Source organism: Grammomys surdaster, unplaced genomic scaffold, assembly GCF_004785775.1.
Source record: "Grammomys surdaster isolate TR1022 unplaced genomic scaffold, NIH_TR_1.0 125769, whole genome shotgun sequence".
Lineage (NCBI taxonomy): Eukaryota > Metazoa > Chordata > Mammalia > Rodentia > Muridae > Grammomys > Grammomys surdaster.
In genome coordinates, this window is record NW_021620600.1 from 504,469 (window position 1) to 529,403 (window position 24,935).

At 53.6% G+C, this 24,935-nt stretch overlaps 1 protein-coding gene across 1 annotated transcript; it reads right to left on the reverse strand.

Annotated features, from left to right (window-relative positions):
* Window positions 1-239: 239 nt before the first annotated feature.
* On the reverse strand, window positions 240-24,429 carry Prr12 (proline rich 12). Its single transcript, XM_028788864.1, has 14 exons — window positions 24,297-24,429; window positions 22,711-22,823; window positions 21,701-21,862; window positions 18,332-21,621; window positions 17,221-17,887; window positions 15,417-15,850; window positions 7,276-7,392; window positions 6,993-7,126; window positions 6,115-6,584; window positions 3,822-3,947; window positions 3,423-3,520; window positions 1,462-1,608; window positions 1,283-1,378; window positions 240-1,149 (listed from the first exon to the last, which is right to left on the reverse strand). The coding sequence occupies exons 1-14, from the start codon at window positions 24,380-24,382 to the stop codon at window positions 1,003-1,005; spliced, it is 6,087 nt and encodes a 2,028-aa protein (XP_028644697.1). The 5' UTR covers window positions 24,383-24,429; the 3' UTR covers window positions 240-1,002.
* Window positions 24,430-24,935: the final 506 nt, after the last annotated feature.

Here is a 24,935-nt window from a genome sequence, read left to right on the forward strand (position 1 = left end):
ATTCCCCTGAGCAGCCTGAAAGATGACATCGACAGCGGTTCCTTGGGACAGATCTCTGTCCACCTCCACCCTTGATCTTGAGAAACCGTAACAAAATTAATGCTTGTTTGAGGTCATCAAAATTTGGGGGTCTCACACACACACTGACCCTAGGCTATATACCGTCATCCAAGTGTCTTCGCCAACCCTTGCTCCCGCTAGCCAGGCCTACCCACCGCCGCAGACAGAGTACTCCAGCCTGCTGGTAAAGTGTTGCTGTTGGGTTTCGTTTGGCTGGTTGTGTGTACACAGTGTATACAAGGTGAGTTGTACAGCGCCCGAGAAAGAGCAGGAGGTCAAGGAGAGGTGGGGAGAGGGCAGAAGGGAGCAGGGATGGGGCAGAGAGGCATTAAAAAATAGAACCACATTGAGAAGACAAAAGGGCCGAGGGTGGGGGAGACAGATCGTTGTAGAAAAGGAGCAGGAGGGGCAGGGCGAGGGGAGTCTTCTCACCCTCCCTCTCCACCCTTCCCCCACCCCAGGTATGTACAATAAATAAGATTAAAAATAATTAACAAGATGTTTGGCCCCTCCCACCCAACACCACACACCCTTGGGGAGCAGCCTTTAGCAAAGACGTTGGCCTGGAGGGGGAAGCTTGGGAGGGAGGGGGGGCTCCCCAGTTCTCTCAAGCCGCCATGCCTCCCTCAACCATACATAGAATTTTCCTATACATTATGTACACGGTGGAGGAGCAGGGGCGATGGCCGTGTTGGGGGGGCTGGGCCAGGGGACAGGGCAAGTGTTACTAAATAGACATTTATACATATATATAAATAATTTCTCTGTACACGAATGGGGAAGATGTGAAAGGGAGGAAAGGGAGGCTGTGTGGAGACACCCTGGCTGAGGACGACCCCTTCCCTCCTGGCAGCAAGGGAGCCTAGGAGTCAGCTCCGGAGGACAGCTCTGTCCAGTTCTCAGTCCATGGAGGAGGTGTCCTCCTCGCCAGGCAGGGTGTGGTCACCCACAGCGGCTGTGGGCCTGTGCTTGGGCCAGCAGGTCACTGAAGGAGTCGAACAGCTGTTCTAGCCACGGCTGGTTCCGCATGCACTGCTGGACCACCTCCTCTTGCCCCAGGTCCTCGGCACCACCCTCAATGGCCAGGGTCTGTGGGGAAGGGAGGTGAAGCTGTGTGGGAAGAAACGGCTAGGGAAGGGGTGGGACCAGGGCCATGGGACTGAGGAGGAAGGCTGGAGTTCCTGGCTAGGGAGGAGGACTGAGGGGCTGGGCTGGTGCTCACCTGGTCTCGGCAGCGCAGAAACGTGTGGTATTTGTAGTGGTGCAGAGAGTGGTAAAGGGTGTAGTACCCCGACTTCTCCAGCTCCACCTTGAACTCCTTCAGACAGAGGAGCACATGTTCATATGCTCTGTTGAGCACCACTCCTCCCAGGGTCACCCCTCCCAGGCCAAGAGTCCCACCTGGGCCCGGACAACACTTCTCTTGAGCTTGCTGAGTGTCTTCCGGTTATAGGGCTCCCCTGCAGGCCGCAGCCGTACAGCCCCCTCTTCGGGGGAGCCTTCTCCAGTCTGTTCCACCTGTAGCTGTGGGTACGTGTGCAGGGCATCCTGCAGGAAGCCAGAGGGTCAGTGGCCACCTCCCTGGACCTGGACCTTCACCTCAATCCAGTGCTCGGATCCTTGCATCATGTAGGCCTCACTGTCCCCCAAGACAATCTCAGAAGACCTGCAGGTACATCTTGACCCCTGTGGTCCTCGAACGGCCTCGAATCTCACAAGTAGCACATTCTACCCGCCATTCTGTAACACCACATCACGTGCTGAAGGACAGCTCCCTCAGACAACCTGGGCTCAGTTTGTAGCACTCACATGGAGTGGTTCACAACTGCAGATATGAGGTATCTGAAGCCAGCTTCTGGTCTCCAGCTGAATCCAAGATGTGATACCCACACAGACACAGACACACACGCACACACGCACACGCAGACATGCACACACATGTACACACACACACATGTACACACAGACATGCCCACATGTACACACACAAGCAAATAAAGACACACAGACACGCACACACGCTCACACACACACACACTAAAATTATGCACTCTGGGCCAGCCTCACCTATCCCAGAACTGTGCAAACCAGATGCTGAACCTCTGACCAAGAAGTAGAAAGGTAGTCTACTACCAATCCCAGAGTTTTCTTTCTCCTCTATTTTTTTGTTTGTTTGTTTGTTTTGTTTTTCGAGACAGGGTTTCTCTGTGTAGTCCTGGCTGTCCTGGAGCTCACTCTGTAGACCAGGCTGGCCTCGAACTCAGAAATCCACTTGCCTCTGCCTCCCAAGTGCTGGGATTAAAGGCGTGCGCCACCACTGCCCATCTTCTCTCCTCTTTTTAATAAAAAGACAGAATCTCACTATTTGGCACTGGCTGGCCTTAAACCCACGGAGATTCTCATGCCTTTACCTTCCAAGTACCGGGACTGCAGGAATGCGCCGCCACAGAGCTACGTTTTGATCTTGTAACATGGCCTCATTAAGTTTTCCAAGATGGCTGAGTTTTGATTCCTTGCCCCAACCTCCCACAGAATTGGGATGACAGATATATGCTGCCAACTCTACAACGCAAGTCCCAATATAGCAACAGCTACCTAGTAAGACCCTGTCTCAACCAAGCCAGGCCAAGCCAAGCCAAGCCAAGCCAAGCCAAACCAAACCAAACCAAACCAAACCAAAAAAACCCCTAAAAACCAAAACAACATATTAACCAGAATCCTTAGGACCAAATTTTATACTTTTTTTCAAGTCGGACTGCTATCTTACCAGGTGTCTAAGACAACCTGATTCTCGATGACAATCTAAGTACTCCAAACAGGACTAGCCTCACATGTTTACAGCCTAAATAGTACCAGGCATCCACCATGTCTGGATAAGCCAGTGCTGGAGATGAAACCCAGGGCCTCAAGCATGCTACCAAGTGAGCCACAGTCTCAGTCCCATGATATTAGGACTAGAAACCTCAGCGTCATGTCAGCACTGTACCTCAAGATTCTCAGGGTGGCCCTGGGATGTACCATCTAGCATGACAGGCCATCCAGATTGAATTGACAGGCAGGAATGAGTCCTGAGATTTGACAATTCTGTCTCATAGGGACAGGAGACAGGTGATAGGGTGGCGAGACAAAATCCTCAGGCCCAGGCCTGCTCCATTAACACTCCCTATGGGGCTGCTGGGATGCCAGAGGCCTCTCCAGCTTAGCCCTCATCCTCTCCAGACGAAACCCAGGACAGCAATGATCTTGCAATAATCCTTGTTCTAGGGAAAATCCTCAAGTGACCTCAAAGTGCTGACAGCCCATAGCCTGGTCTACACACCTCATCTGGGCCCCATGCAATCCCCACTCAGGCCCCCAAGCACCTGCAGAGCTGGGCTCAGTGACAGCCTCTTCAGGACCTTTTTCTTGTGCTCATTGAGGAGGCCGTCAATCTTCCGCATGGGTGGAAGATAGAGTTCATCTGCAAGAGCAGGGGTGTCAGCAGACAGCAGCTCCCACAAACAGGGCTTGTCTGGGGTCCCCAAATCCCCTTCTCCCCGAGACCACCGAGTCCAGGACTGGAGTTTCTTCACAGGCCCCAGCTTTCCTCTCAAAGGACTAAGTGCCCAACGCTCATCCTTAGACCAATCCACAAGCCTCTCCCTCACCCTCTCCCTAGACCCTAACCCTCCCAGGCCCAATCCTCAGCCTCAGGAAGCCAGCACCCACCCATAACTCCATATCCCTCCTGAGATGCAGGCTACCTCCCTGGCCCAGCTCACCATGCGTGTCCTCCAGGGCCTGGATCATGTCTGGGTCCAGGGCCGTGCTCACCAGCATCTCCACATAGCTCCTGTACATCTCCCGCATGGCCCGAGTCTTCAGCAGCCGTCCTGGAACTGCCCGCTCTGGGGAGAAGATGAGACAGATCCATTCCAAGGTTACTGTGCAATAGACACTACTTCCAATGGCAAGGACTCACAGTGCAGGCAAGGACTAGGAGGGCACAGGTGAGCCCCTGCTAAGGACACCTTGATGACTAAGCTCAGAGGACAAAATGGCTGAGCTTGACCAGGAAGATCCTGAGAGCAGAGTAACAAGAACAACTGTTCAGGGCCAGTGACATGGGCCTAATTCAATGTGGCCTCATGAAAACCCATGGAAACAAAGTTAGTTACCAAAACATTAAATCAAAACAGAGACCAGCTGAGAGTGATGACGCACACCTTTAATCCCAACACTTGAGGGCAGAGGCAGGTAGAGCTCTGTGAGTTCGAGGCCAGCAAGAGCTACACAGTGAGACAATTGAAACAAACATACCAAAACAGAGGTCAGAGGTCAGAGGTCAGGGCTGAGGATGAGCTTAGCTGGTAGAGCGCTAATCTAGCTAGCACACACCAATAAAGCCCTGGCTTCCATACCCAGCACTAAATAAACTGCATGATGATGCAGGCTTGTGATGGCAGAGGTGGCGGCGGAAGAGCAGAAGTTCAAGAGCTACCCGCAAGTACATAGCAAGTTACAAGGCAGTCTGGACTACCTAAGATCGTCTCAACAAAAAAAGAAAAAAGGAAAGAGAGGGGGAGAGAAAAGGGGGAAAAGGGGGAGAGAGGGAGAGGGAGAGATGAGGGAAAGGGAGAGGGAGAAGGAGAGGGAGAGGGAGAGGGAGAGGGCACGCAAGTGCATGCTACTTTCATAGCTGAATGCAGACTAAGTTAAGAGACTACGCTGGGGCTGGAGATGGCTCAAGAGGACCCAGCACCACGTGGTAGCTCACAGTCATCTGCACTAGATCTTGGGGATCCAACACCTTCTTCTCCACTGCATCAGGTGTACACATGGTGCAGAGACATACAGGCAAAAGACAAACACACAAAATAAACGTGCATTTCCTGTAGCCCTTTCAAGTAGGTATGACATGTTAGCCGCTCAGAGCCAAAGGGAGCGAGAAAGGAAGCATATGCCAAGCTTAGGAGAGCAGGGCTTTTTGTTGTTATTTTGGAGACAAGAAAACAAGCCTGTAGTAACAGGCTAGCCCTCTAAACTCATGGCAATCCTCCTGCCCCATATCGGGGTCATCATGCTGAGCATCAGGGACACAGCAGAAGATCCAGCTGACATGGAGCTCCTGTGGTGCCAACTCTAGGCCAGATTCTCCCTCAGAGCAATTCTACAGGCAAGGTCAGGAAAGAAAAGGTCACGCCTTTTCAGGGTCACCCAGGGAGTCACATGAAGCACCACTGTCTCTGGGCCCAGGGTAGAGCCTGGTCTAACATCTGTCCCAGGCAAAGAATCAACCTGTTATGAACGAAAACCAGCCATCAATGAACATAAAGGGTGCTGCTGGCTTCACTGGCGTGAGGGAGTGCCCAAGCGCCCTCACGGACGCCTGTTTCCTCGTTTGTACATGGAGCTTGCGTTCTACTTGTTTATGAATCCTGTAACTCTCACTCATTCTGCAGCTCAGGAGATTCAAACTGAGTTACATCTTAGCTTTATTTTATTTTGGAAATTTTTTTTTTGTTTCTTTGGGCTTTTCCCTTAAGACTGAGTCTTCCTACATAGCTCTGGAACTCACTTTGTAGACCAGGCTGGCCTTGAACCCAGAGACCCATCTGCCTCTGCCTCTCTAGTGCCGGGATTAGAGGCGACCGCCACCACCGCCAGACTTTAACATGGCTGGTTTTACTTTTTCTTTTGAAACAGGATCTCACTAAGTAGCTTGAACTGAATCAGCTGCAGCTCAGACTGGTTCTGAACTTTTCAAAGTCCTTAGCTGCTATTTAGCTGGATGATCGGCCTCTGCCAGTAGGCCTGGCCCCAGATGAAGTCACAGCTTCTACCTCTTATGGCTGCCCTGGAAATGGAGCAATGTACCAAGACCTTAGCAGACACATACTTGTTACAGAGGAAAGTGACTGTCAACTGCTACTTTCTGCCATTACTGGAGAGTCTCCTTTGTCTCCATTTGGTAGAGGCTACCCGCAGCTCTCAAGCTGACATCACCCTGTCCCCGCCTAAGGCCAGTGTTCCCTATGTGACCCCGCCCCCATGCCTGCAGCTGCTGGAACCTACCATCCTCGCTGGGTGCACCAGGGGAGGACTCGGAGTCGGATGAGCTGCCCCCAGGGCCATCACCTGCTGAAGCATTACCCACTGCCTCCTTCAGCCATTTCTTCCTCTTCTTTGGCGGTGGCTCGGCCTTCACCTTCGAGGGCCTGGCTTTGGGCAGCCGGGAGGTGGTGGACTGTCCTGTGGCCAGGCTCCGGTCAGTCCGCATTTGTCGCCCGCTGGTGGCCCGTTCACTCCGCAAAGGCCGGGTCACCCTTTCCTTCTCCTTCTCTTTCTCCTTCTCCACAGGTCGGGGTGGGGATGGCTTCTCTGGGGTAGGGGGCTCTGGTATAACAGGCTCAGGTGTGGGTTCTGGAGGCTTCTCCGATGTCATCTTCTCAGGGGTCTCAGACTTGGGAGGTGGGGCTGGGACCTTAGATGGAGGTACAGAATTGCCACCAACAGGGGTAGGGCCCTTGGTCTGCCCAGACCGTCTGGAAAAGGACAAAAGAGACTGTCACCAGCAGCCTGAAGACACCCCACCACCCCCACCACCCCCACATTCTGGGATTGTGAGGCCTATCCCACACTGCTGAATGTTCTTCACGCTTTCTTTCTTTTGGGTGGGGAGGTCTCTGATCTCCCTACCCCTCTAAGCCTCTCTCCTCTTTCCTCTGGGTTCCCACCTCTCTGGATATTTCTGTCTCCGTCTCTCCCAGTCCCTGATGCCCTCTCTGAGTCTCGGCTGCCTGACTCTCTGGGATTGTACCCCCTACCATGGGTCTCTTTCTCCTTCTCCCAGCTGTGTCTCCTGGCTCTATTTCCCTCATGAAAAGCTCTGTCTCCTGCATGTGGAGCCAGCTTCACACCTTCTCCCTCAGGTATCCTACCACTGTCGGTACCTGACTGGCAGTGGGGGCCGGTGCCAGGGTTTCCGGGCGCACACCCTCACGTAATCCTTTTTGTTGACATTCTCCAAGAACTTCACATAGAGGCGCTGGTACCGGTTTTTTGCATCCCCAAAATAACCCAAATACTGTGAAGAGAGCAAAGGCCATGAGAGCTGCCTGCGTTACCAACCCACCTCCAGAGATGGAGACTGCCACCCTGCCCTGGGCCATGCAGAGAGGGACCCCAGGAGTGAGCACTCCCCCCCAAAGTCCACACCCCCACCTATTGGCTTACATTACTAGTGGCACAAAACTGCCTCTGGCCATCCTTGATCTCTGGAGTGAACTTCTGCAGAAGGGCCTTCTGGACACGCCAGATGGGTGGGGGCTCACGGCCAGTCTGCAGGGCCAGCTGAGGAGGAAGACACCAAGGAGACCTACAAGGTTACCCTCACCCCTGCCCTGCTGGAGACTTAGTTGCTCATACCTCTAATCCTAGCACTCAAACTGAGGCAGGAGGATTGTCACAAGTGTAAGCTAGCCTAGACAACATTGTAAGGTTATCACAGAAACAATAAACAACAACAACAAATGAAGACCTATCTACTAGTACCAAGCAAGCACTGCCCAGTACTGGTCTCATGATTCCCTCAGCTCCAGGATGAAGCAGATTCTACTCATGTTTCCCTAGTATCTGGCTAAAATGTCCCTTTTTTCCAGTGCTGGGGCCAAACCCAGAGTCTTCTGTGTGCTGAGGCACTGCTGACCCAAGCCCTCACTGATGAAAGCAAGGCACAACCTTTTACTGAGCCATACCCCCAGCCAACTAAGTCAAAGTCTCACCAAGCTGACATCCTCCTGGGTTAGCCCAATGTCTGCATAGAAGATGGCAGGTTGCACCATCAGGCCCAGCCTCCTGCTAATTCTTGAGCAGGTTTCTTCTGCTTAAGCCACAGAGTTTCAACTTTGTTATTTAAGCAGGAGAAGCTCTGAAAACCCATCCACCATTAGTGACACATGAATACTTGCCAGACCCAGGATCATAGCAGCAAAGACTCACAGCCATGATCTCCTCCTTTTTTTTTTTTTTTTTTTTTTTCTTCGAGACAGGGTTTCTCGGTGTAGCCCTGGCTGTCCTGGAACTCACTCTGTAGACCAGGCTGGCCTCGAACTCAGAAATCCACCTGCCTCTGCCTCCCAAGTGCTGGGATTAAAGGCGTGCGCCACCACTGCCCGGCCCATGGTCTCCTCCTATACCAGCATCCCTGCCTCACTTCTGTATGTGAATTTTACCAAGATCCTCTCTGTGCCTCCTGTTCAGCAGACTGTTAGAAGCATTCTTTGCACTCACATGACTCATCCAAGAGCCATAAAAAAAATTAAGCATGTGTAAGTAAACCGCAGCAGTTCAAGCATCTAGCTAGCATGCAGGCCTCAATATCAGAGCTGGTACTCACAGCAGACATCATTAATAGATCCCAGATCTTGACACATCTGAATAAAGAGCTAAAAGGCAGACATGACTTATCAATAATTTCTGAGGATATAAATAGAAAATTTTGGGGGAACTAGGTTAAGAGGCAAAAGTTGGAGCTGAAGAGAAGGTTCATCTGTTAAGAGAGCTTACTGTTCTTCCAAGTTCAGTTCCCAGCACACAAGTTAAGACAAGTCCCAAATGCCCGTCAGTAACTCTAGCTGGCCTCCAAGGGCCTGCACACACATAACATACACTTACAAAGAGATATAACAAATCTTTAGAGAAGCAAAAGACAATCGACCCAGCCCCTTATGTTAGGGACACAGCCTGAAGGTACCATCTAGCAACCAGGAAGGAGGCTTGACCATAAACCAGATTTGCTAGGAGGCTGACCTTTGACTTCCAGTCTCCAAAGCTGTGAAAAAGACATATGTTCTATTTATAAGCCACAAGCTATAGGCAGAGAGAGGCGTAGCTCAAAGGTAGAACACCTGCTTAGAACGCCTCCTCCCACCCCGTGAGGCTGGGGTGTGGCTCAACCTGCCACATGCAACATAACAGAGACAGGTAGATCTCGAACTCACAGAGATCTGCCCTTCTCCACCTCCCAAGTGCTGGGATTAAAGGCATGCGCCACCACCGCCTGCCCTGGGCTGCCCCTCTTGACCCTTCCCTGGTATCCTTGAGCATCCCAACGTTTCACACCGACATCTGACCTACACACATGAAAAGGGCCAGATAAACACAGGTACAAAACACTCAATGACCCAGAGCTGGGGCGTAGTGGCTCGTACTTTAAATCCCCGTACCCTCTGGGAGTTCCAGGCCAGCCTGGTCTACAGAGTGAGTTCCAGGCCAGCCTGGTCTACAGAGTGAGTTCCAGGCCAGCCTGGTCTACAGAGTGAGTTCCAGGACACCAAGGGCTGTTACACAGAGAAACCCTGTCTCAAAAAGAAAAAAAAATCTCCCCCAAAGAGGTGATGGGTACTTGAATAGAGCATGTGACATGACAGGGCAAAGCAGCCATGGGTGACACAGGGATGCAGAGATGCATTCACGGATTACAGATCAAGTGATCAAAAAGAATTCAGATGATAATCCCAATTGATTAGTCATGTCTGCCTTTTAACTGTGCTCCAAAGTAGCAGGATCTATTGGTAATGTCTGCTTTGAGTACCAGTACAATATGGGTGTCCACATGCCAAACTATGCACTCTTAGTGTGGTGAAATCTGTTTCCGCACCCTCATTTTTTTTTTTTTAGTGACTCTTGAATCAGTCATGTGTATGTAAAGGAGGGTTCTAACAGCTTGCTCAATAGGAAGCACAGAGAGAAATACAGAAGGCACACAGGTGCCCGGAACGCCAGTCCTTCCTTCTGCACTCCCACAGGGCTCTCATTCCTTTCTCTGTGACGTCACCGGCTATGACATCACTGGCTAGGTCAGAAGTCCCCCAAAATAAGTATATTTTAGACCACATCTGCTCAACTCCAAAATACTCCCTGGACCCCAAACACAACCTTTGAGCTGGGCAGGAAACAGTGTGTTTGTGTCCTATCCCAATCTTGCCCTATAGGGCATCAGACCTCTCAAAGTTTACAGCCCCGTCACAGTTTCTGAGCCTATGGGTACACCCCCACAGGCTTTCTTGCCCCATCAATGAATGTGAACACAAAACTCACTGTTCCGGTTCTTCAGAGACTTCCAGGAAGCCCTTCTGGGGCTCCTCATTAGGCACCAACCTCTCCCTATCTGCTCCTCTGTTCTTTTCCAACTGGGCTTTTGGTCTTCCTCCAAAAGCCCCTTCCTAGTCTTCAATATTGGTGTTTGTTATTCTGTGTCTGTGAGTGGGAATGTGCACCAAGCGTAGTACCCATGGAGGCCATGAGAGGGCAAGAGACTGCCCTGGTGCGAGAATTATCTGTGGTTGTAAAGAATCCAACTGAACTCAGGTACTCTCCAAGAGTGGAAGCATTCTTAGTCACTAAGCCGTCTCTGCAGCCTTCTAGTATTCATTCTGCAGGAGCAACCCAGGAAATCACAACCTTCTCTTCTCCCATTCTTTAAGGCTTATACTTCCAGGCTCTCTTCTTGTCAATCACATAACCAACCACACCCAGTGACTGACTAGGAAGTGGCCCATCCCATGGACCCCCCATACTGAGATGGTCAGCTCACTGCAGGATGTCTGACTTTAACAGCCAATGGGCAAACCAATCACTAATATCCATCCTGGCACCTAAGGACGGGTGGACCAATCTGATTATTTCCTAAGAATGTGACTTCTATACGATAAGCTAAGCATGTGCTGCTGCTAGCATCAGGAATGTGAGCAGGTGGGCTACACACCCAGGTATGGCATTTAAGAAGAAAGGTTAGCTGGCTCCAGTGATCTGGAACCCTCTACATAACCAAGTCAGCCTCCAGTTTGTGGCAATCCTGCCTCAGACGCCTAAGGACAGGGATTTTAGGACGAGTCACTGTGCCCTGAAAGGCAAGAAAATTCCTGTGTGCCCGAGTTCAAGGTCACTCAGAGCCATGGAGCAAAACGGCGAAACAAAATTGAAAAGGTGCCACCAACAGGAAGGCAGCCTTGGACAGTGGTAGCCAACACTGCTCACTAGGCCTGAAACTTACCCCCGGTCACCTTCTTCATCTCCTTGCTGACCAAGGGCCCTCCAGCAAAAACTCCATCTTCAAGAAGAGCCATCCATCCACTCAGCCCCAGTACCCAAGTCCTCCATGTTCCCAGTTCCACTCATGGTCCACCTCCAATATGAGCATTTCTGCAAACCCACCACACCCCACACACGGGGCCTTGCGAAGGCCATTCCTCTCAGATGACTGTCACAACCTCCTCAAAAGCTGGGTTGTAGTATCATTTTTCTTGTACAGACAATGAGACTAAAGCAGCAGTGACCATCCAATTTGTAAGCTAGTTAGCCACGCAGCTTTTCTCTTCCCTTTATTGAGTTTCTTTTTGAAAGACAGGGTTTCTCTGTGGAATCCTCCCTGTCCTGGAACTCATTCTGTAGACCAGGCTGGACTCCTGCGTGCTGGGATGGACTAAAGGCGCGCCACCACTGGCAGGCTCCAGCTCCATACAGCTTTTCAACACGTGAATCCAACTCATTTAACCAGCATCTCACATAAATAAAACGTACAAGGGAGTTTAAAGACTCAAAGCACAAAAAAAGAATGTAGACCACCTTACTAATCCTTCATTTAGCCCAAGAAAACATCAGCAACGTGATAGAACATAAATGTCCATGGAGATAGGATATTTGACTTAAATGAGATATATTCAAATGGCTAAATTCATCTGAATTTTTTATACTTGTGGAAATAAGGAAGTTGAAAATGTCATTTCATAGACTGAGGACGTACCTCAGCAGTAGAGCCCCTGCCTAGAGTCCCACAGTGAAGGGCTGGGATGTGACTCAAAGGTAGAGACCCTGCCTAGAATTCCCCAGTGAAGGTTCCAGAAACGGAACTCAAGTCATCAGATTTTGAGACAGGAGCCTTTACCTCATGAACCACCTCAATGGCGCTAACTTTTAAGAATTCAACAATCAGCTGGGTGGTGGTGGCACACCCCTTTAATCCCAGCACTTGGGAGGCAGAGGCAGGAGATTTCTGAGTTCGAGGCCAGCCTGGTCTACAGAGTGAGTTCCAGGACAGCCAGGGCTACACAGAGAAACCCTGTCTCAAAAAACAAACAAACAAACAAACAAGAATTCAACAATCAATATAAACTCTCACGTATGTGCATACACATGAAGGCCCCATGATACAACTATAGAGTTTGGAAGACAACTCGTGTGAATCTGCTTCCTCCCACCTTGGTGAGTGCTAGGTATCAAACTCAGGTCCTTCACAAGTGCCTTCACCTCTGGAGCTTTGTTGCTGACCCAAAACTCACATGTTAAGCTAGAATGACTGGCCAACGAGCCCTCAAGGAATCCACAGTTCTCTACCTCCTAAGCACGGGGGTTCCGAGTAGAAAGCATCACAGAGAACTTGAGGCACAGGGCTCAGTAAGCTCCCATACCCGCAAAGAGACTTCCCTAGCTTTTGCTTCATTTGAAATCTTACGTACCTGAGGCTGACCTCAACTCTGCTATGTAACTATGGCTGACCTCAGAGTCCTGACTACTGGTTCCACTTAAAGTGCTGGTAGTCATTGGCTCAGTCGAGGACCTTCCTGCCTCGGCCTCAAAACATTGCCCAGATGACCAGGGGCGAGGAAAATGCCAGAAAGAGAATCACGGGAAACTTGACATACACCCTCTGAGTATTTGCTGAGCCTTGGAGTAAAAGCCAGCCCAAGATCATAGCAACAGGTCCATCGTTCCCAGAACCTTCTGTCTGAGAGCCTCAGTCACTGACAAGGACAGGCCAGGTCACATGACCACACATCAATACACACTGGGAGGAGCTCCTGTCATCAGCTGTGGCTGAGAAAACTGAGACTGGGGAATGACAAGCTCCTATGCAGAAGTATGAGGGAGTCTAGTAAAGCCCAGGGCTGGACACGCCCACCTTGCTCACCTCTAGGAGCCCCTGACAACAACAGGGGGCACACCCTCAGGGCTCTGTGCCCCTGTGGGTGCTCACACTTGAGTAGTATTTTAAGCATCTGAGTCCTCCCCTGGTCCCTTCCCTGTCCCACACCAGCTGGCCAGCAGTATCAGATGGATGGCTCTGGCTCCTGTCCCAGCACAGGTCAGTGAATAGGTCCCTTCCAAAGGCCCATTGGCCTTTCTGACCTGTAAGATGGGACTAGAGAAGCCACTGCTTTGAACCCTGTTCGCCAGGGTTAGAAAACAGGGCAGGAGAAGTGTAGAAAGCTTGCAATCTGCCCAGATTACACACACAGTGTGGTTCAGGCCAGCCTTGGGAACTCAGTGAGAACCTGCCTGTATCGAGTGCCTTAAACTCCCACTACTTAAAAAAAACCCAACCAAAACAAAACAACAACACCCAACTGTTAGGTCCACCTCTCAAAAGATTAAGTTTCTGTACTTGTCATGAATTCAATCCAATATCCATGTGGACTGCAGAAAGAAACAGCCAAGACTCAACACATACAATGTGCACAAAGGCACTAGTTAATCCCACCACTGCCATGCCTAACAGCCTCCCAGGGCCAACAACAGAGAGATGGCAGCCAGCCGAGTGCCCGCTCTGCTTCCCGGGAGCCTCTGCCATGTCCTACCATGGACAGAATCAAACAGACTCTTGACCAACCAACCTCTGGCTGCGGTACTCTACACAAGCTGGATCCAACCTTCCGGGTCCTCTTAATCCTGATGCAGTCAGATAAGACCATGAACCAAACATCCTAGAGGCCACCCAAACGTTTTGGGGACACAGTAAGCAGGAACTTGGTTTATACTATTGGTTATTTATAGTTTTGCTCTACCACTGGTGTGAGAAACACTCACAGATGATATGCTGAGAAATATTTATCTCTCAGAAGCCAGATATGGTGTGGTGGTGCACACCTATAGTTTCAAAACTCAGAAGGCAGAGGCAGACAGATCTTTGTGACTTCAAGGCTAGCCTTGTCTACATAATGAGTTCCAGGATAGCTAGAGCTCTACCCTGTCTCAAAGAAGAGCAAACAAAAAAAACAAAACCGGACTGTTAGGAAGCGTGGTGGTGCACATCTCCGATACCACAGCATGAAGCCGAGGCAGGACTGCAGCGCATTGGAGAGCACCCTGACCTACCCAGTGAGACACACACCAGGGAAAACAAAGTAACCTCTGCCTCCAGGACAGCGGGTCTCTATCGCCCGGCCGTGTGCTTCCGCTGAGCTACACTCCCAGCTTTTTTTGTACTTACTTCTTTACTGTATTTTCCAGGCTGGCTTTCAATCTACTCTGTAGCATAGGAAGGTCTTGGACTGAGGACCCTCCTGTAACAACCCTGGGAAACCTGGGATGGCAGGCTGACACCAGCAGGCCACATCTACATCAAGAATTTAAAACCCAGCCGGGCAGTGGTGGTGCAAACCTTTAGTCCCAACACCTGGGAGGCAGAGGCAGGCGGCTCTCTGAGTTCTGATCTGAGGCCAGTCTGATCTACACAGTCAGTTCCACGATAGCCAGAGCCACACAGAGAAACCCTGTCTCAAAACAAACCAAAGCAAAACAACAACAAACACAACAAACCCCAGCCTGCCACACGGTGAGCATCCTTAAGCAAGTATCTGTTACACCACCTGCAAGCCACACGTAACTGCATCCGGTCGACGGCAGATGTGTAAATGGGAAAAAACATAATCTCTGGTTGGATCCCCTCTGATTCTAAGTCCCTGAGAAATGGAATTACCAAGTGGCAATCTGTGAACCCTCAATACCACAGATGACCTGCCAAGCAAGATGCACCCACAGGTGTATCAGCGGCATGAAGGTTATGGGGGCAACGAACTGCTCTGACTTGATTTGATACATGAGCTTTAGAGGAAACTAATGTCTGGCCCTACAAATCTGGTCAAGAGCCCAGATTTATACTGACAAGCTATATGGCCCTGCTAATGGACACACACAATCACACAGCCCTCTACGTATGTATGAATACCCACAGTTTGGTGCTGCTCTCAGTGTTGGCCAGAGAAGCCTCTCTCTGCCATGGGCAGAACTTGATGCAGACTAAGACCTGGTAAGAGTGCTGAAGGATTGATTCTCTGCCCTAAATAGTACATTTGTATCAACTCCATGAAGGCTTGGCGGACATCATGGGGAGGTGGGGAGGGCAGTATGAAGAAAAGCAAGTGTCCTCCCTCATCCCTTCTATCAGCCAAGCTGTGAACCCAAAAGCAGCCTAGCAAGCCCACCTGGTGACTCCTCTGCCTGCAGCCCAGCCCAGACTGGCTGGTCACTCATCAGCTGCTCAGTCAATGGCACAGACACTTGGTCAGGCTCCATCTGGGGTCAATGCTGAGACTCACCTTGAGGGAGGGTATGTCCTCTGCACGGATGACGAACTCATCCCGCTCCCGGAAGATGCCCTCTCCACCACTCTCCCCAGCCTCCTCATCTGTCTCCCCACACACTGCTGCCGTCTCCTGCTTCTTGGCCAGGTGCAAAGGCCTAGCGTCTGGAGGTTCAGGGTCCTCTGGCGATGGGGCAGCAGGCTCCTCTGGAGGGGCGACTGGTGGGACAGCTGTGGGTGCTAGAGGGGGTGGTGGAGGTGGTGAGGGCAGTGCTGGTGGAGGAGGTGGCGGCTGTGGTGGAGGAGGTGAGCTAGCCACAGGAGTCACCAGTGGGGTAGGTGACGGTGAGGGCAAGGCTGGAACTGGGGGTGGGGGTGGAGGTGGGGCCGGCTGAGGTGTTGGGGCAGGAGGCGGAGTGGGTGGGGGCTTCTCCTCCAACAGCGGGGGCTCTGAGAGAGAGGAGGGGGGAGGGAGAGAAGAGGAAGAAGAGGAAGAGGAGGAGGAAGAAGAGAAGGAGGAGGAGGAGGAGGAAGAGGAAGAGGAAGAGGAAGAAGAGGAATCATCAGGTCTATTGACATTCATTGACCATGTAGCCCAGGCTGGCCTTCAACCCAACTGGAAACTTAGCCTCCGGCATATCCACAAAACCACAAGTGTCCTTACTAACAGTAAAGAGCAAAGACAGACATGACTCTTCTGTAGACTTCTAGGTCCTTCTGTGAGACCACCACTGTAGCTCCAGCAACTACATGGACGCCTAAGACCCATCTCATTGCCCTAAAGCCGTTGTGAGTCCTGAGCTGTCCCCCCCAAGCCCTTGCAGCTCTTGTCTGACTTCTAACTCCATATCCCGATGTCTCTCCTGTGTCCGCAGCTCTCAAGCTGTCAATCCCTCCCAGGACACTCACGGCCTCTACAAGCCCTCCCGTGTCTCTTCTTCTATCAGCTATTTGATTTTTTAATGCCACAGACGTGTGCCTAATTACGTGTGCATGTGTGCATGCGTGCATTCCTGTATGCCACGTATATACAAGGGCCTACAGAGGCAGAAGAAGGTACCAGATCCCTGGAATGGGAACTACCGACAATTGGATGTGGGTGCTGGGAACCGAACCTGGGTCGTCTACAAGAGTGGTAAGCACTCTTATCCACTGAGCCATCATTCCAGTCCCCCTAGTTACTTTTACTAGCAATAGAACCCAGGTTTTTCACTCATTAGGAAAACACCACGAGTCCCTTTGCTGGTGGATTCTACATAGGAACTCTACCATAGCTCTACCTCTGAGCCACGCCCCCGGTCCCTCACTGGGGGATTCTAAGTGGGGGCTCTACCTCTGAGTCTTCACCAAGCTCACTGCTTACTCCTCAGAGAACTACAGGTCACAATCATCAACAGTTCCTAAAGCTTCCCTTGTCACCCCTTAACCTGCCCCTGTCACTTACTCCTATTATCTCCCCAGCATCCTCGAGGGCCCAGTACTAGGCCCCTGTGACACCCTGCTGCACCTCTGAACTCATTAAAAGATGTTTCTCTAGGCAGTGGTGGTACAGATTTTAAACCCAGCACTTGGGAGGCAGGCAGATCTGAGAGTTCAAGGCCAGCCTAGTTTACAAAGTGAATTTCAGGACTGCCACAGTTATACAAACCAAAAACAAAACAAAAAAAAGTTTGTTTTTCTGTCAATCAGGAAATAACTCTGTCAAGTGTGCTTTTCTACATAACAGAAAAAAACCTTGAAACACTGTGTAACCTAAACAACTTTATCTGCTGACTCAAATAAGCCTCACCCCGTCCTCAGACTACCTTCTGAGAACTCACCAGGCGTCCCACTGCTGTTGGTGCTGGGCAGACTTGGGAGAGGGGGTGGACCGGAGGCTGTAGGTCCAGTGTCTAAAGGTGGCTCCTCTGGTGTGGAGGTGTCCTTAGGCCCTGTGAGGGGTGGATCGTCCAGGGCTGAGATGGCTGAGGAAATGCTCTCCTGCAGGTCTCTGTTCTTGGCCACAGAGTCTTCCTCATCCGAAGAGAAGGAGGGCAGTGTCTCCAGATTGCGCTTCAGCTCTTCATCCAGCCGCTTGCAGGGGGACGGGCAGCCGAGCCCCAGCCCCTCACTCTCTGCAGCCTCCAATGCTCCTCCCAGGCCAAAAGGACCAGAAGGTGCCGGGTGCGGTACAGTGGGCACGGTGGGTGGTGGGGGCTGCAGGCCTCGGGTGGGCACAGAGGCTGGCACATTCTTAGGGGGGCTTAGTGGTGGTGTCAGACCAGCTTGGTAGAGTGGCGGGTGACGCTTTCCTGACTTGAGGAAGTCAAGGAAGGAAGCCATGAAGCCTGACTTCATCTCGGGCTGTCTCTCCTCCACCTCCTTGATCTTGGCCTCAATTTTCTCCCGGGTCAGGTTGGAATCCAGGTTGTTGTGGTCTACACCCGAGATGACATCATTGGAAGGTGCTCCCAGACCCTCACCAGCCTTGGGCACAGATAGCTTGATCTAGACATGGGGACAGCAAAGTATCATGGTTCAGGTGCCCATGCTCCAGGCCTCCTCCCTCAGACCCTGGATTCCACACCCCACTTCTCTTTAGACCACCTCCAAACTCCTGCAACCAGTCTGTGGTGTCTCAGATTTTAACACAACTGACCGTACTTAAGAGACAGAAGGCCAGGCCAACAGTCCCTCCCAGACCCAGACCCTGCCCAATATTCAGGCACAGAGGATTTGAATGGCAGCCCATCCTTCCATCCATCCGTCCTGACACCGTCTTCTCATGAGCATCAAATGACAACATTTTATCTCATGGAAACACCAGGATTCTACCTAGGTACTACTCTGGTGCTTTTTACTGAGGTAACTGTAACTCTGATGCCTAGGGCATCTGACACCTTCAATCTCAGACAGGCCAGCCCCACCCTTCCCACACCCAGCCCCCCTCACCTTAAGTGGCTTCAGGGGCTCCAACCGGGTACTTCCCATTTCCTCAGCCTTCCTGCCTCTGCCCCTGCCCCGGCCCCGAGGTTTCTTGGCCCCATCAGTGGTTATGGAAGCTGAGGCTGGCCCTGCCATGGCAGGGCCCTCCAGTGGACGAATCCTGGGCCTCCCTCTGGGTCGGGGAGGGCCATCGCGCTTTGCCTTGGTAGGCTTGCGGCCACGGCGACGAGGGCCATCAGGACCAGGGTTGGGTGGGCAAAAGTCTATATCTCCCAGTGGTGAGAGAGCTGGTCGGGAGCGACAACTAGACACCAGATCAGGCAGGCGCCTTGGGTTTAGGCGGATATCTGCGGGCACATCGGCTTTGTCCTCATCAGCCTCGAACTCATACTCCTGTGCATACAGCTTCTTGGGTGTCTGGAAGGGGGGATCTCGGCGCCGTAGCAGGTGGAACGAGGACGTCTTCAGCAGCTTCTTTGGCTTGGTTGAGCAGAAGATGGGCGAGGTGAGGCCACCCTTGGGCTCAGAGACGGGTGGTGGTGGCGGCGGTGGCGGCGGCGGTGCCGACTGGTGTGGCCCGCTCTGGATCAGGCCCAGTGGCTCTGCATTGACTGTGGAGGGAAGCTCAGGAGGTTTGTTGGGATCCAGACCCAGGCCTGGAGTCTCTGGTCCAGCTCCAGATGCCCGGCTTCCACAGTAGGGTCCATAGGGATCGTAAGCAGTGGGACCAGAGGATGGACCAGGCCCAGTCTTGGGATCTCCATCATCTTCGGTCTGTCCAGCCTTGCCATAGTCATCGGCTGCCCCTCCACCAAACATCTCCTCCATGGTGGGAAAAAAGCTCCGCTCCTCATCCTGAAGCAATGAGTCGGGGAAGCAGATAGACGTGAGGGGTACAAACCGTGGTGCCTTGGTCCCTTGAGGGCTGGGGCTTCTGTAGGCGCCTGCGGGATCCTTGCCCTCTGAGTTAGGTGGTCCCACACCAGTATCCCCAGGCCCTGGTGGCAATGGTTCCAGAGCCCCGAGCAGTTCTTGCATGGCTCCAGGAGGCTCCAGGCTCTCCTCAGGTCGTAGGCGAGGACTTGGGGCTGTGGGCTCCAGACCATGACTGCGAAGGTGGGCTTCAAGCTGCAGAGGCATGGGTGGTGGGGGTGGCGGTGGCGGTGGCTGGGGAGCCCCATCCCGGGTGGCTGGCTCAAGGAGGTGGACACCGACTTTGGGGGCACTGGGTGAGGGGCTGGGGGCGTGGCTGAGCACAGAAGGGAGCAGCTGGGGAGGAGGCGGAGGCAGCACCATTGGAAGGTCAGGACCTCCGGCCTCCAAGAGGAGACCATGGGGCGTTGGCTGGGCGGCCTGGGCAGTGGGTGGGGGGGGAGGTGGGCTCTTCTGCAAGAAGGCTCCCAGCTCCTTGGCACCGGCTCCATAGTGAACAACCGAGGTGGCTAGTCCCTCAGGAGTTTCACCACCCCGCTCTGGTCCCTTCTTCTTGTCCTTCATCCTCCCTAGGCCCAGCTCCAGTGCAGCCGTGGCGCCCTCATCCAGACTGGCACTAGTCCGGATGACGCTTTGCAGGTGGTACCTCTGGGGATCTTCCTTGGCTAACTCATACGGTGTGCCTGGAGGTCCTCCAGCTCCACCACTGCCCCCAAGCCCCTTAGAGGCAGCAGCCCCGTCCTCACCCACCAAGCCGTCTGCCCCTGAGGTCCGAGGTGGGCTAGGCGCTTGAAGCAGGTGCTGAATCAGAAATTCTTCATCTTCTGTGCGCTCGGTGGCAGCACCACCAGGGCCAGCAAGCAGCTCTGAGCCATCAGCTTTTCCCTTATAGCCACCTGCTCCAGCCGCATAGCTGCTAGCTCCGGGGGGTGCCAGGAACGGAGCAGAAGCTAAGACTGAACTTAAGTATTTGCCAGGGGCTCCTGGAGAGCCAACACCAGGAGGGCGGCCAGTAGCAGGTGGTGACTGGAGGGGTCGGATAATATGAGAAGGGCTAGCCTCCCCACCTCCTCCCAGAGAACTGGGTCCCCAGCCACCTCCATGGCCTGAGAGAGCAGGGGAGTGACCAGTACTGTAGCTGAGAGAAGGGCTGGCTGTTGGGAGCCCCTGTGAATGGGCAGCTGGCCCTGGGTAAGGTTCACTTTGGACCCCATAGAGCTGACCCTGAAGCTGTTCTGGAGAGTAACTCTGACAAGTAGCCAGGCCAGGAGGCGGGGGACCACTAGGAGGCTGCGGAGGACCCCCAGAATAGCTAGGGCCTTTGCTTAAGTCCTGTGCTTGACCCCCTCCAAATCCTTGCCCATAGGCCTGGGGTCCCAGAAGCCCTTGGGGCTGGCCAGGGGAATATGCCTGGCTCCCAGCCCCACCAGCCCCAGAGGCTTTCCCAGCAGCATAAGCAGCTGCTGGTCCACCCAGGCTCTGACACTTGGGTGTGGCAGTAGATCGAGGTGGTGGGGGCCTGGTGGCACCCCCTGTGGCTGGCCCATAACCTCCCTTACTCGTCTTGTAACCAGGGGACTGGATGATAGGACGGTACCCACCACCACCTCCAGCTGCACCTCCCCCAGCAGTCTCCGGGCCTGTAGCCCGGCCAGCTGCTCCAGCTGTGGCTCCACTAGGCCCACCCTTGCTAGGTTCTCCAGCACCTGGAGAAGGTTCCCCACCTCCCAGAGGGCTGCAAGCCAAGCTGGCCCGGTGGCCCATTGAGGGATAGCTGCCTCCACAGCTCAGATAGTGCTGCAGGGAATGGGCTGGTGGTGGGGGCGGTGGGGGCTGGGCACTGGCTGGCCGCTGATAGTGTTTGATGACTGTGTCCTGTCGGGGCAGGGCCCGCTCCGGCGGCGGACCCGGGGCAGCACCCGAGAAGTTGTAGAGCTGAGGGGAAGATGGCTCGGCAGCCGTGGCAGCAGAAGAAGAAGCCAGCAGATTGAACTGAGTCGGGAGATGGCGGGGAGGTGGAGGTGGATCTGGGGGACCAGGACGGTAAGGGGGAGTCTGAGCAGGACCAAGGCCAGCAGGCCCCAAGACACCACCCCCTGCCAGGCGCTCAAAACCCAATGAAGAGGGCACTGTGGGTGCCTGGGAGGGCTTCAGGTGGAGCACATCATGGGGGGACAAGAGCCCATTAGCAGGGGGACTGAAGGGCGGATCCTGAAGACTGAGGGATGAGGGCACTGGGAAGGGGCGGCTGCCGAAGGAAGCCGGGTGCTGGTAGGCAGACAGGGCAGAGGAAGACGGGAAGGTGCTGGAACCTGGGAGGGCACCAGAGATGAAGAGTTCCGTGGGGCCCGGTGTGTGCATGGCTAGGGATGAAGGAGAAGATCAACGGTCAGAGTGGACCACGAGACAGCCCTTCTCCAGCCCGCTGAGGATAACACTTACCTGTCTGCCAGGAAGGACTTCGGAACTGGGAAAGGAGAGAGGAGGCAGAAGGGCCAGGCTGGGGGCCCCGGGACTCCAGGGCCGAGATGAGGTTCATGACGGAGGCGTCGGGCCCTGCTGAGCCCGCGTGGTGGAGGCCAGTGTCAAAAAGTCCAGAGAGGCCTGACAGTGGACAAGTGAACAAGTCAGCCAGGGAGGGGATGGTGGCTGGGGCGAGACAGACGGGAAAGCACTAAACCAGGTACAGTTCAGAAGAGGACTGGAGGGAGGAGCCAGAGACAAGCAAATGAATGCAGTGCCTTTCAACTCTGCTTTCAGGAGGCTGAGGCAGGAGGATCAGACCTTCAGAGACAATCTGAGTAACGCCATGAGACCCTACCGCACTTATGAAAATAAAGAAAGGAATGGAAAGAGAGAGGGAAGGAGATTAGGGAAGGCTCCGGGTTGGATTTCCAGCACCACAGAAATACCAACGAAAAGTCAAAAGAGGAGAAATTAAAAATAAATAAATAAATAAATAAATAAATAAATAAATAGGCAAGAGGCAGAAAACAGGGACAACAAGGAGACCCTGGGCAGACTGCACTGGCTTAAAAATCAGAGGTGTGCGTACCAAGGACGAGGTGCTGGATGAGGTTACTCTAAGCAAGCAGGGGGAGGGCCAAAGAACTGGAGCCAATAGGGAAGAAAAGGAGCCAACCAGCCAAGAGAATCCCCAGGGAAAGAAAGGACTGGGGGTGGGCTGGAGGGAGAGGAAAAGCCTGGAAGAGAAGGTGGGATTTGGGGGCCCCTGATGGGTAGCAGCCAATAGGAGGCAAAGGGGCGTAGCTATAGAGGACCTGACGAATCCGGCGTGAAAAAGGCCTCAGAGGCAACCAATCAGAGGAGAAGTGGCAAAAAGAGGTCCAGAACCCAGAGCAAGGCCAATTAGCAGGGGCGGAACTTTCAGCAACCAATCAGATGTCTTAAAGGGAAGACCGGCCCCAGCCCTCTAGGATGGGAGCCCATACCTGCGGGGTGGTGGTTGGTGGCATAGCTTTGTAGTGGGTGGGGGGCCGCGTAGGCCTGGCGATGCAAGATGTCGGTTTCTGGGTGGGAAGTCCGGGAGCTGCCGTAGACCAAGCTGAGAGCAAGAGAAAGATGTCAGAATACCCTCACAAGCTAGCCTCTAAGAAGGGGGCTAGGAGGAACTTCCCAACTGACTGGAGGTGTTACTCCAAAGAACCCTGAGATAACACTAGGGAACCCAGTAATGCCATGGGGGTGGGGAGTGGCAAAAAACGATGCTATTCTGGAGCACCTAAAAGTCCCACGTTTGCAAACACCAGCATGCGGGGACACACTGGGGACGAAGGAAGTTAGGGGAAGCAGCTCCAGTAATCAACATGAAAGGTGTGGTCCTCCCTTGGAGTCCTCCCCAGCCACAACAGAACCAAAGGTCCAACACTGCAGGGACACATGGACAACCCAAGACCCGCTGAAACAACACAGACCCTGAATTAAGAAAGGAATTAGCCAGGCCGCGAGCAGGAGGTAGCTTGTGTCCCAAATGGCAAGGGGAGAAGGTGGGGAGGGGACAGGACCCAGGGAAAGTCCCAGGTACAAGTACTGACACGAATTCGTTGCATTCCCATGGGCTAAGGTTCAAGTGCACCGGCCTAAGAAAAGCCAGATGCGTGTATAAACAGCTCAATTCACCCGTGGGGAAGGAAAAGTCCCGAGTGTGAAGTCCCACTCTAAAAATTTGTACATGCTGGGGAAAGCCAAGTGTTGAGGGGGAGGAGGGTGAAGGGCAGGTGAAGAGTGAGGACACACGATACAGATTAAACTGCAAAGGACAGGCTCACGGGTGAACACGCGGATAGTCACGCGTGCACAGGGCCCACGCTCACACATGCAAACACAAACGGAGAAAAGATACGACTCTATCCCAGAAAGAGCCCAAATACGTGGCCTTGGACCATAGGGCAAACAGCGCGCCATCAACCAGGATTCACAGCTTTGAGAAAGGTGGGGAGCAGAAGGGGGCGTGTCCCTAATCGCAGGACCCCCCCAACACAGAATCCTAGTTTAAGAAGGGGGCGGGGCCCCTTGCCCACTCTGCGCGGGGAATTTCTTGGAGGGGGGAGGGCCCGAGTGGCCCAGCCTCCCGCAGCCCCGGAACAATAGGACCTGGGAGGGGGTGCGCGCCCCCCAGGTCGGCATGCTAATTCTCCTTTCCTCCCACCTTTGCAGTTGCAGAGCCAGGGGCGCACGGGGGGAGGGGTCAGCAAGCCGGGAATCCAAAGATGGGGGGCAAGTCCAGGCCTTGCTTCGCCAACCCTTCCCATCTTCCCAAGGCCTTCCCGGTTCGAATTTGTTTTTGCACCTTGCCTGCTTCGTTTCTCTCTTTTGCAAGCTGGAGCTGGCTTTGGCGGAGTTTGCAATTTGCAAACTGGGGCGGCGGCGTTGTTACAAACCCAAAGAAGGCCTCTCCCTTGCAAAAACCGGAGGGGGAGTTGGCGATGCACGCATTGCCGAGCGGGCCCCAGGCCCAAGCCAGGCAGGAATCCCCCACCTCTTGGCCCGTTTCTCTAGGTCCCCCTCAGCTTCTTACCTAGCTTTCGCTGACCTCTCGTAACTCCATCCCGCCCCGGCGCCGAGCGGGTCCCCGAAGCCGGCGCTGGGGTAGTTCCTGTCCATGAATTGGCCGCGGTGGAAATTGGGGGGAGGGGGAGGGAGGGGGAAAGGAGGGGGAGCGCGCGCGCTCTCCTCCGCCGCCGCTCCCTCCGCTGCTTTTTTTTCCTCCCTTTCTCTCTTTTTTTTTTTTTTCTTTGCAGCCACCGAAGGCCCGGGAAGGCCCCGGGCGGGGGAGGGAGGGGGCAGGGACGGAGGGGCGGGCAGAGGAGGGGTGCAGCCGCTGAGCCAAGGAGGGGGGGTTCCCCCTGGAGGAGGGAAAGGGGGGAGGAGGGACCCCGCTGTCTCCGCCTTTGCCCCGGCGCTTGCAAGAGAGAAAGGGGACGCGCGCTCGGGAGGGGGCGTCCCGGACAGCCCCGGAGTGGGTGCGGGCTCTGGGTGCTCGCTCTTTCGCCGCCGCTGCCGCCGCCTCCTCCTCCTCTGCGCTCACGGTGCAGCCATCTTTGCACAAGGCGGCTGGGGGAGGGGGGAGGGGAAGGGGGGCGGGCGGCGGGGTGTCTGGCTGCGCTCCGCTTCCTCCCACAATCCCGTGCAAATGCAAAAAAAAAAAAAAAAAAAA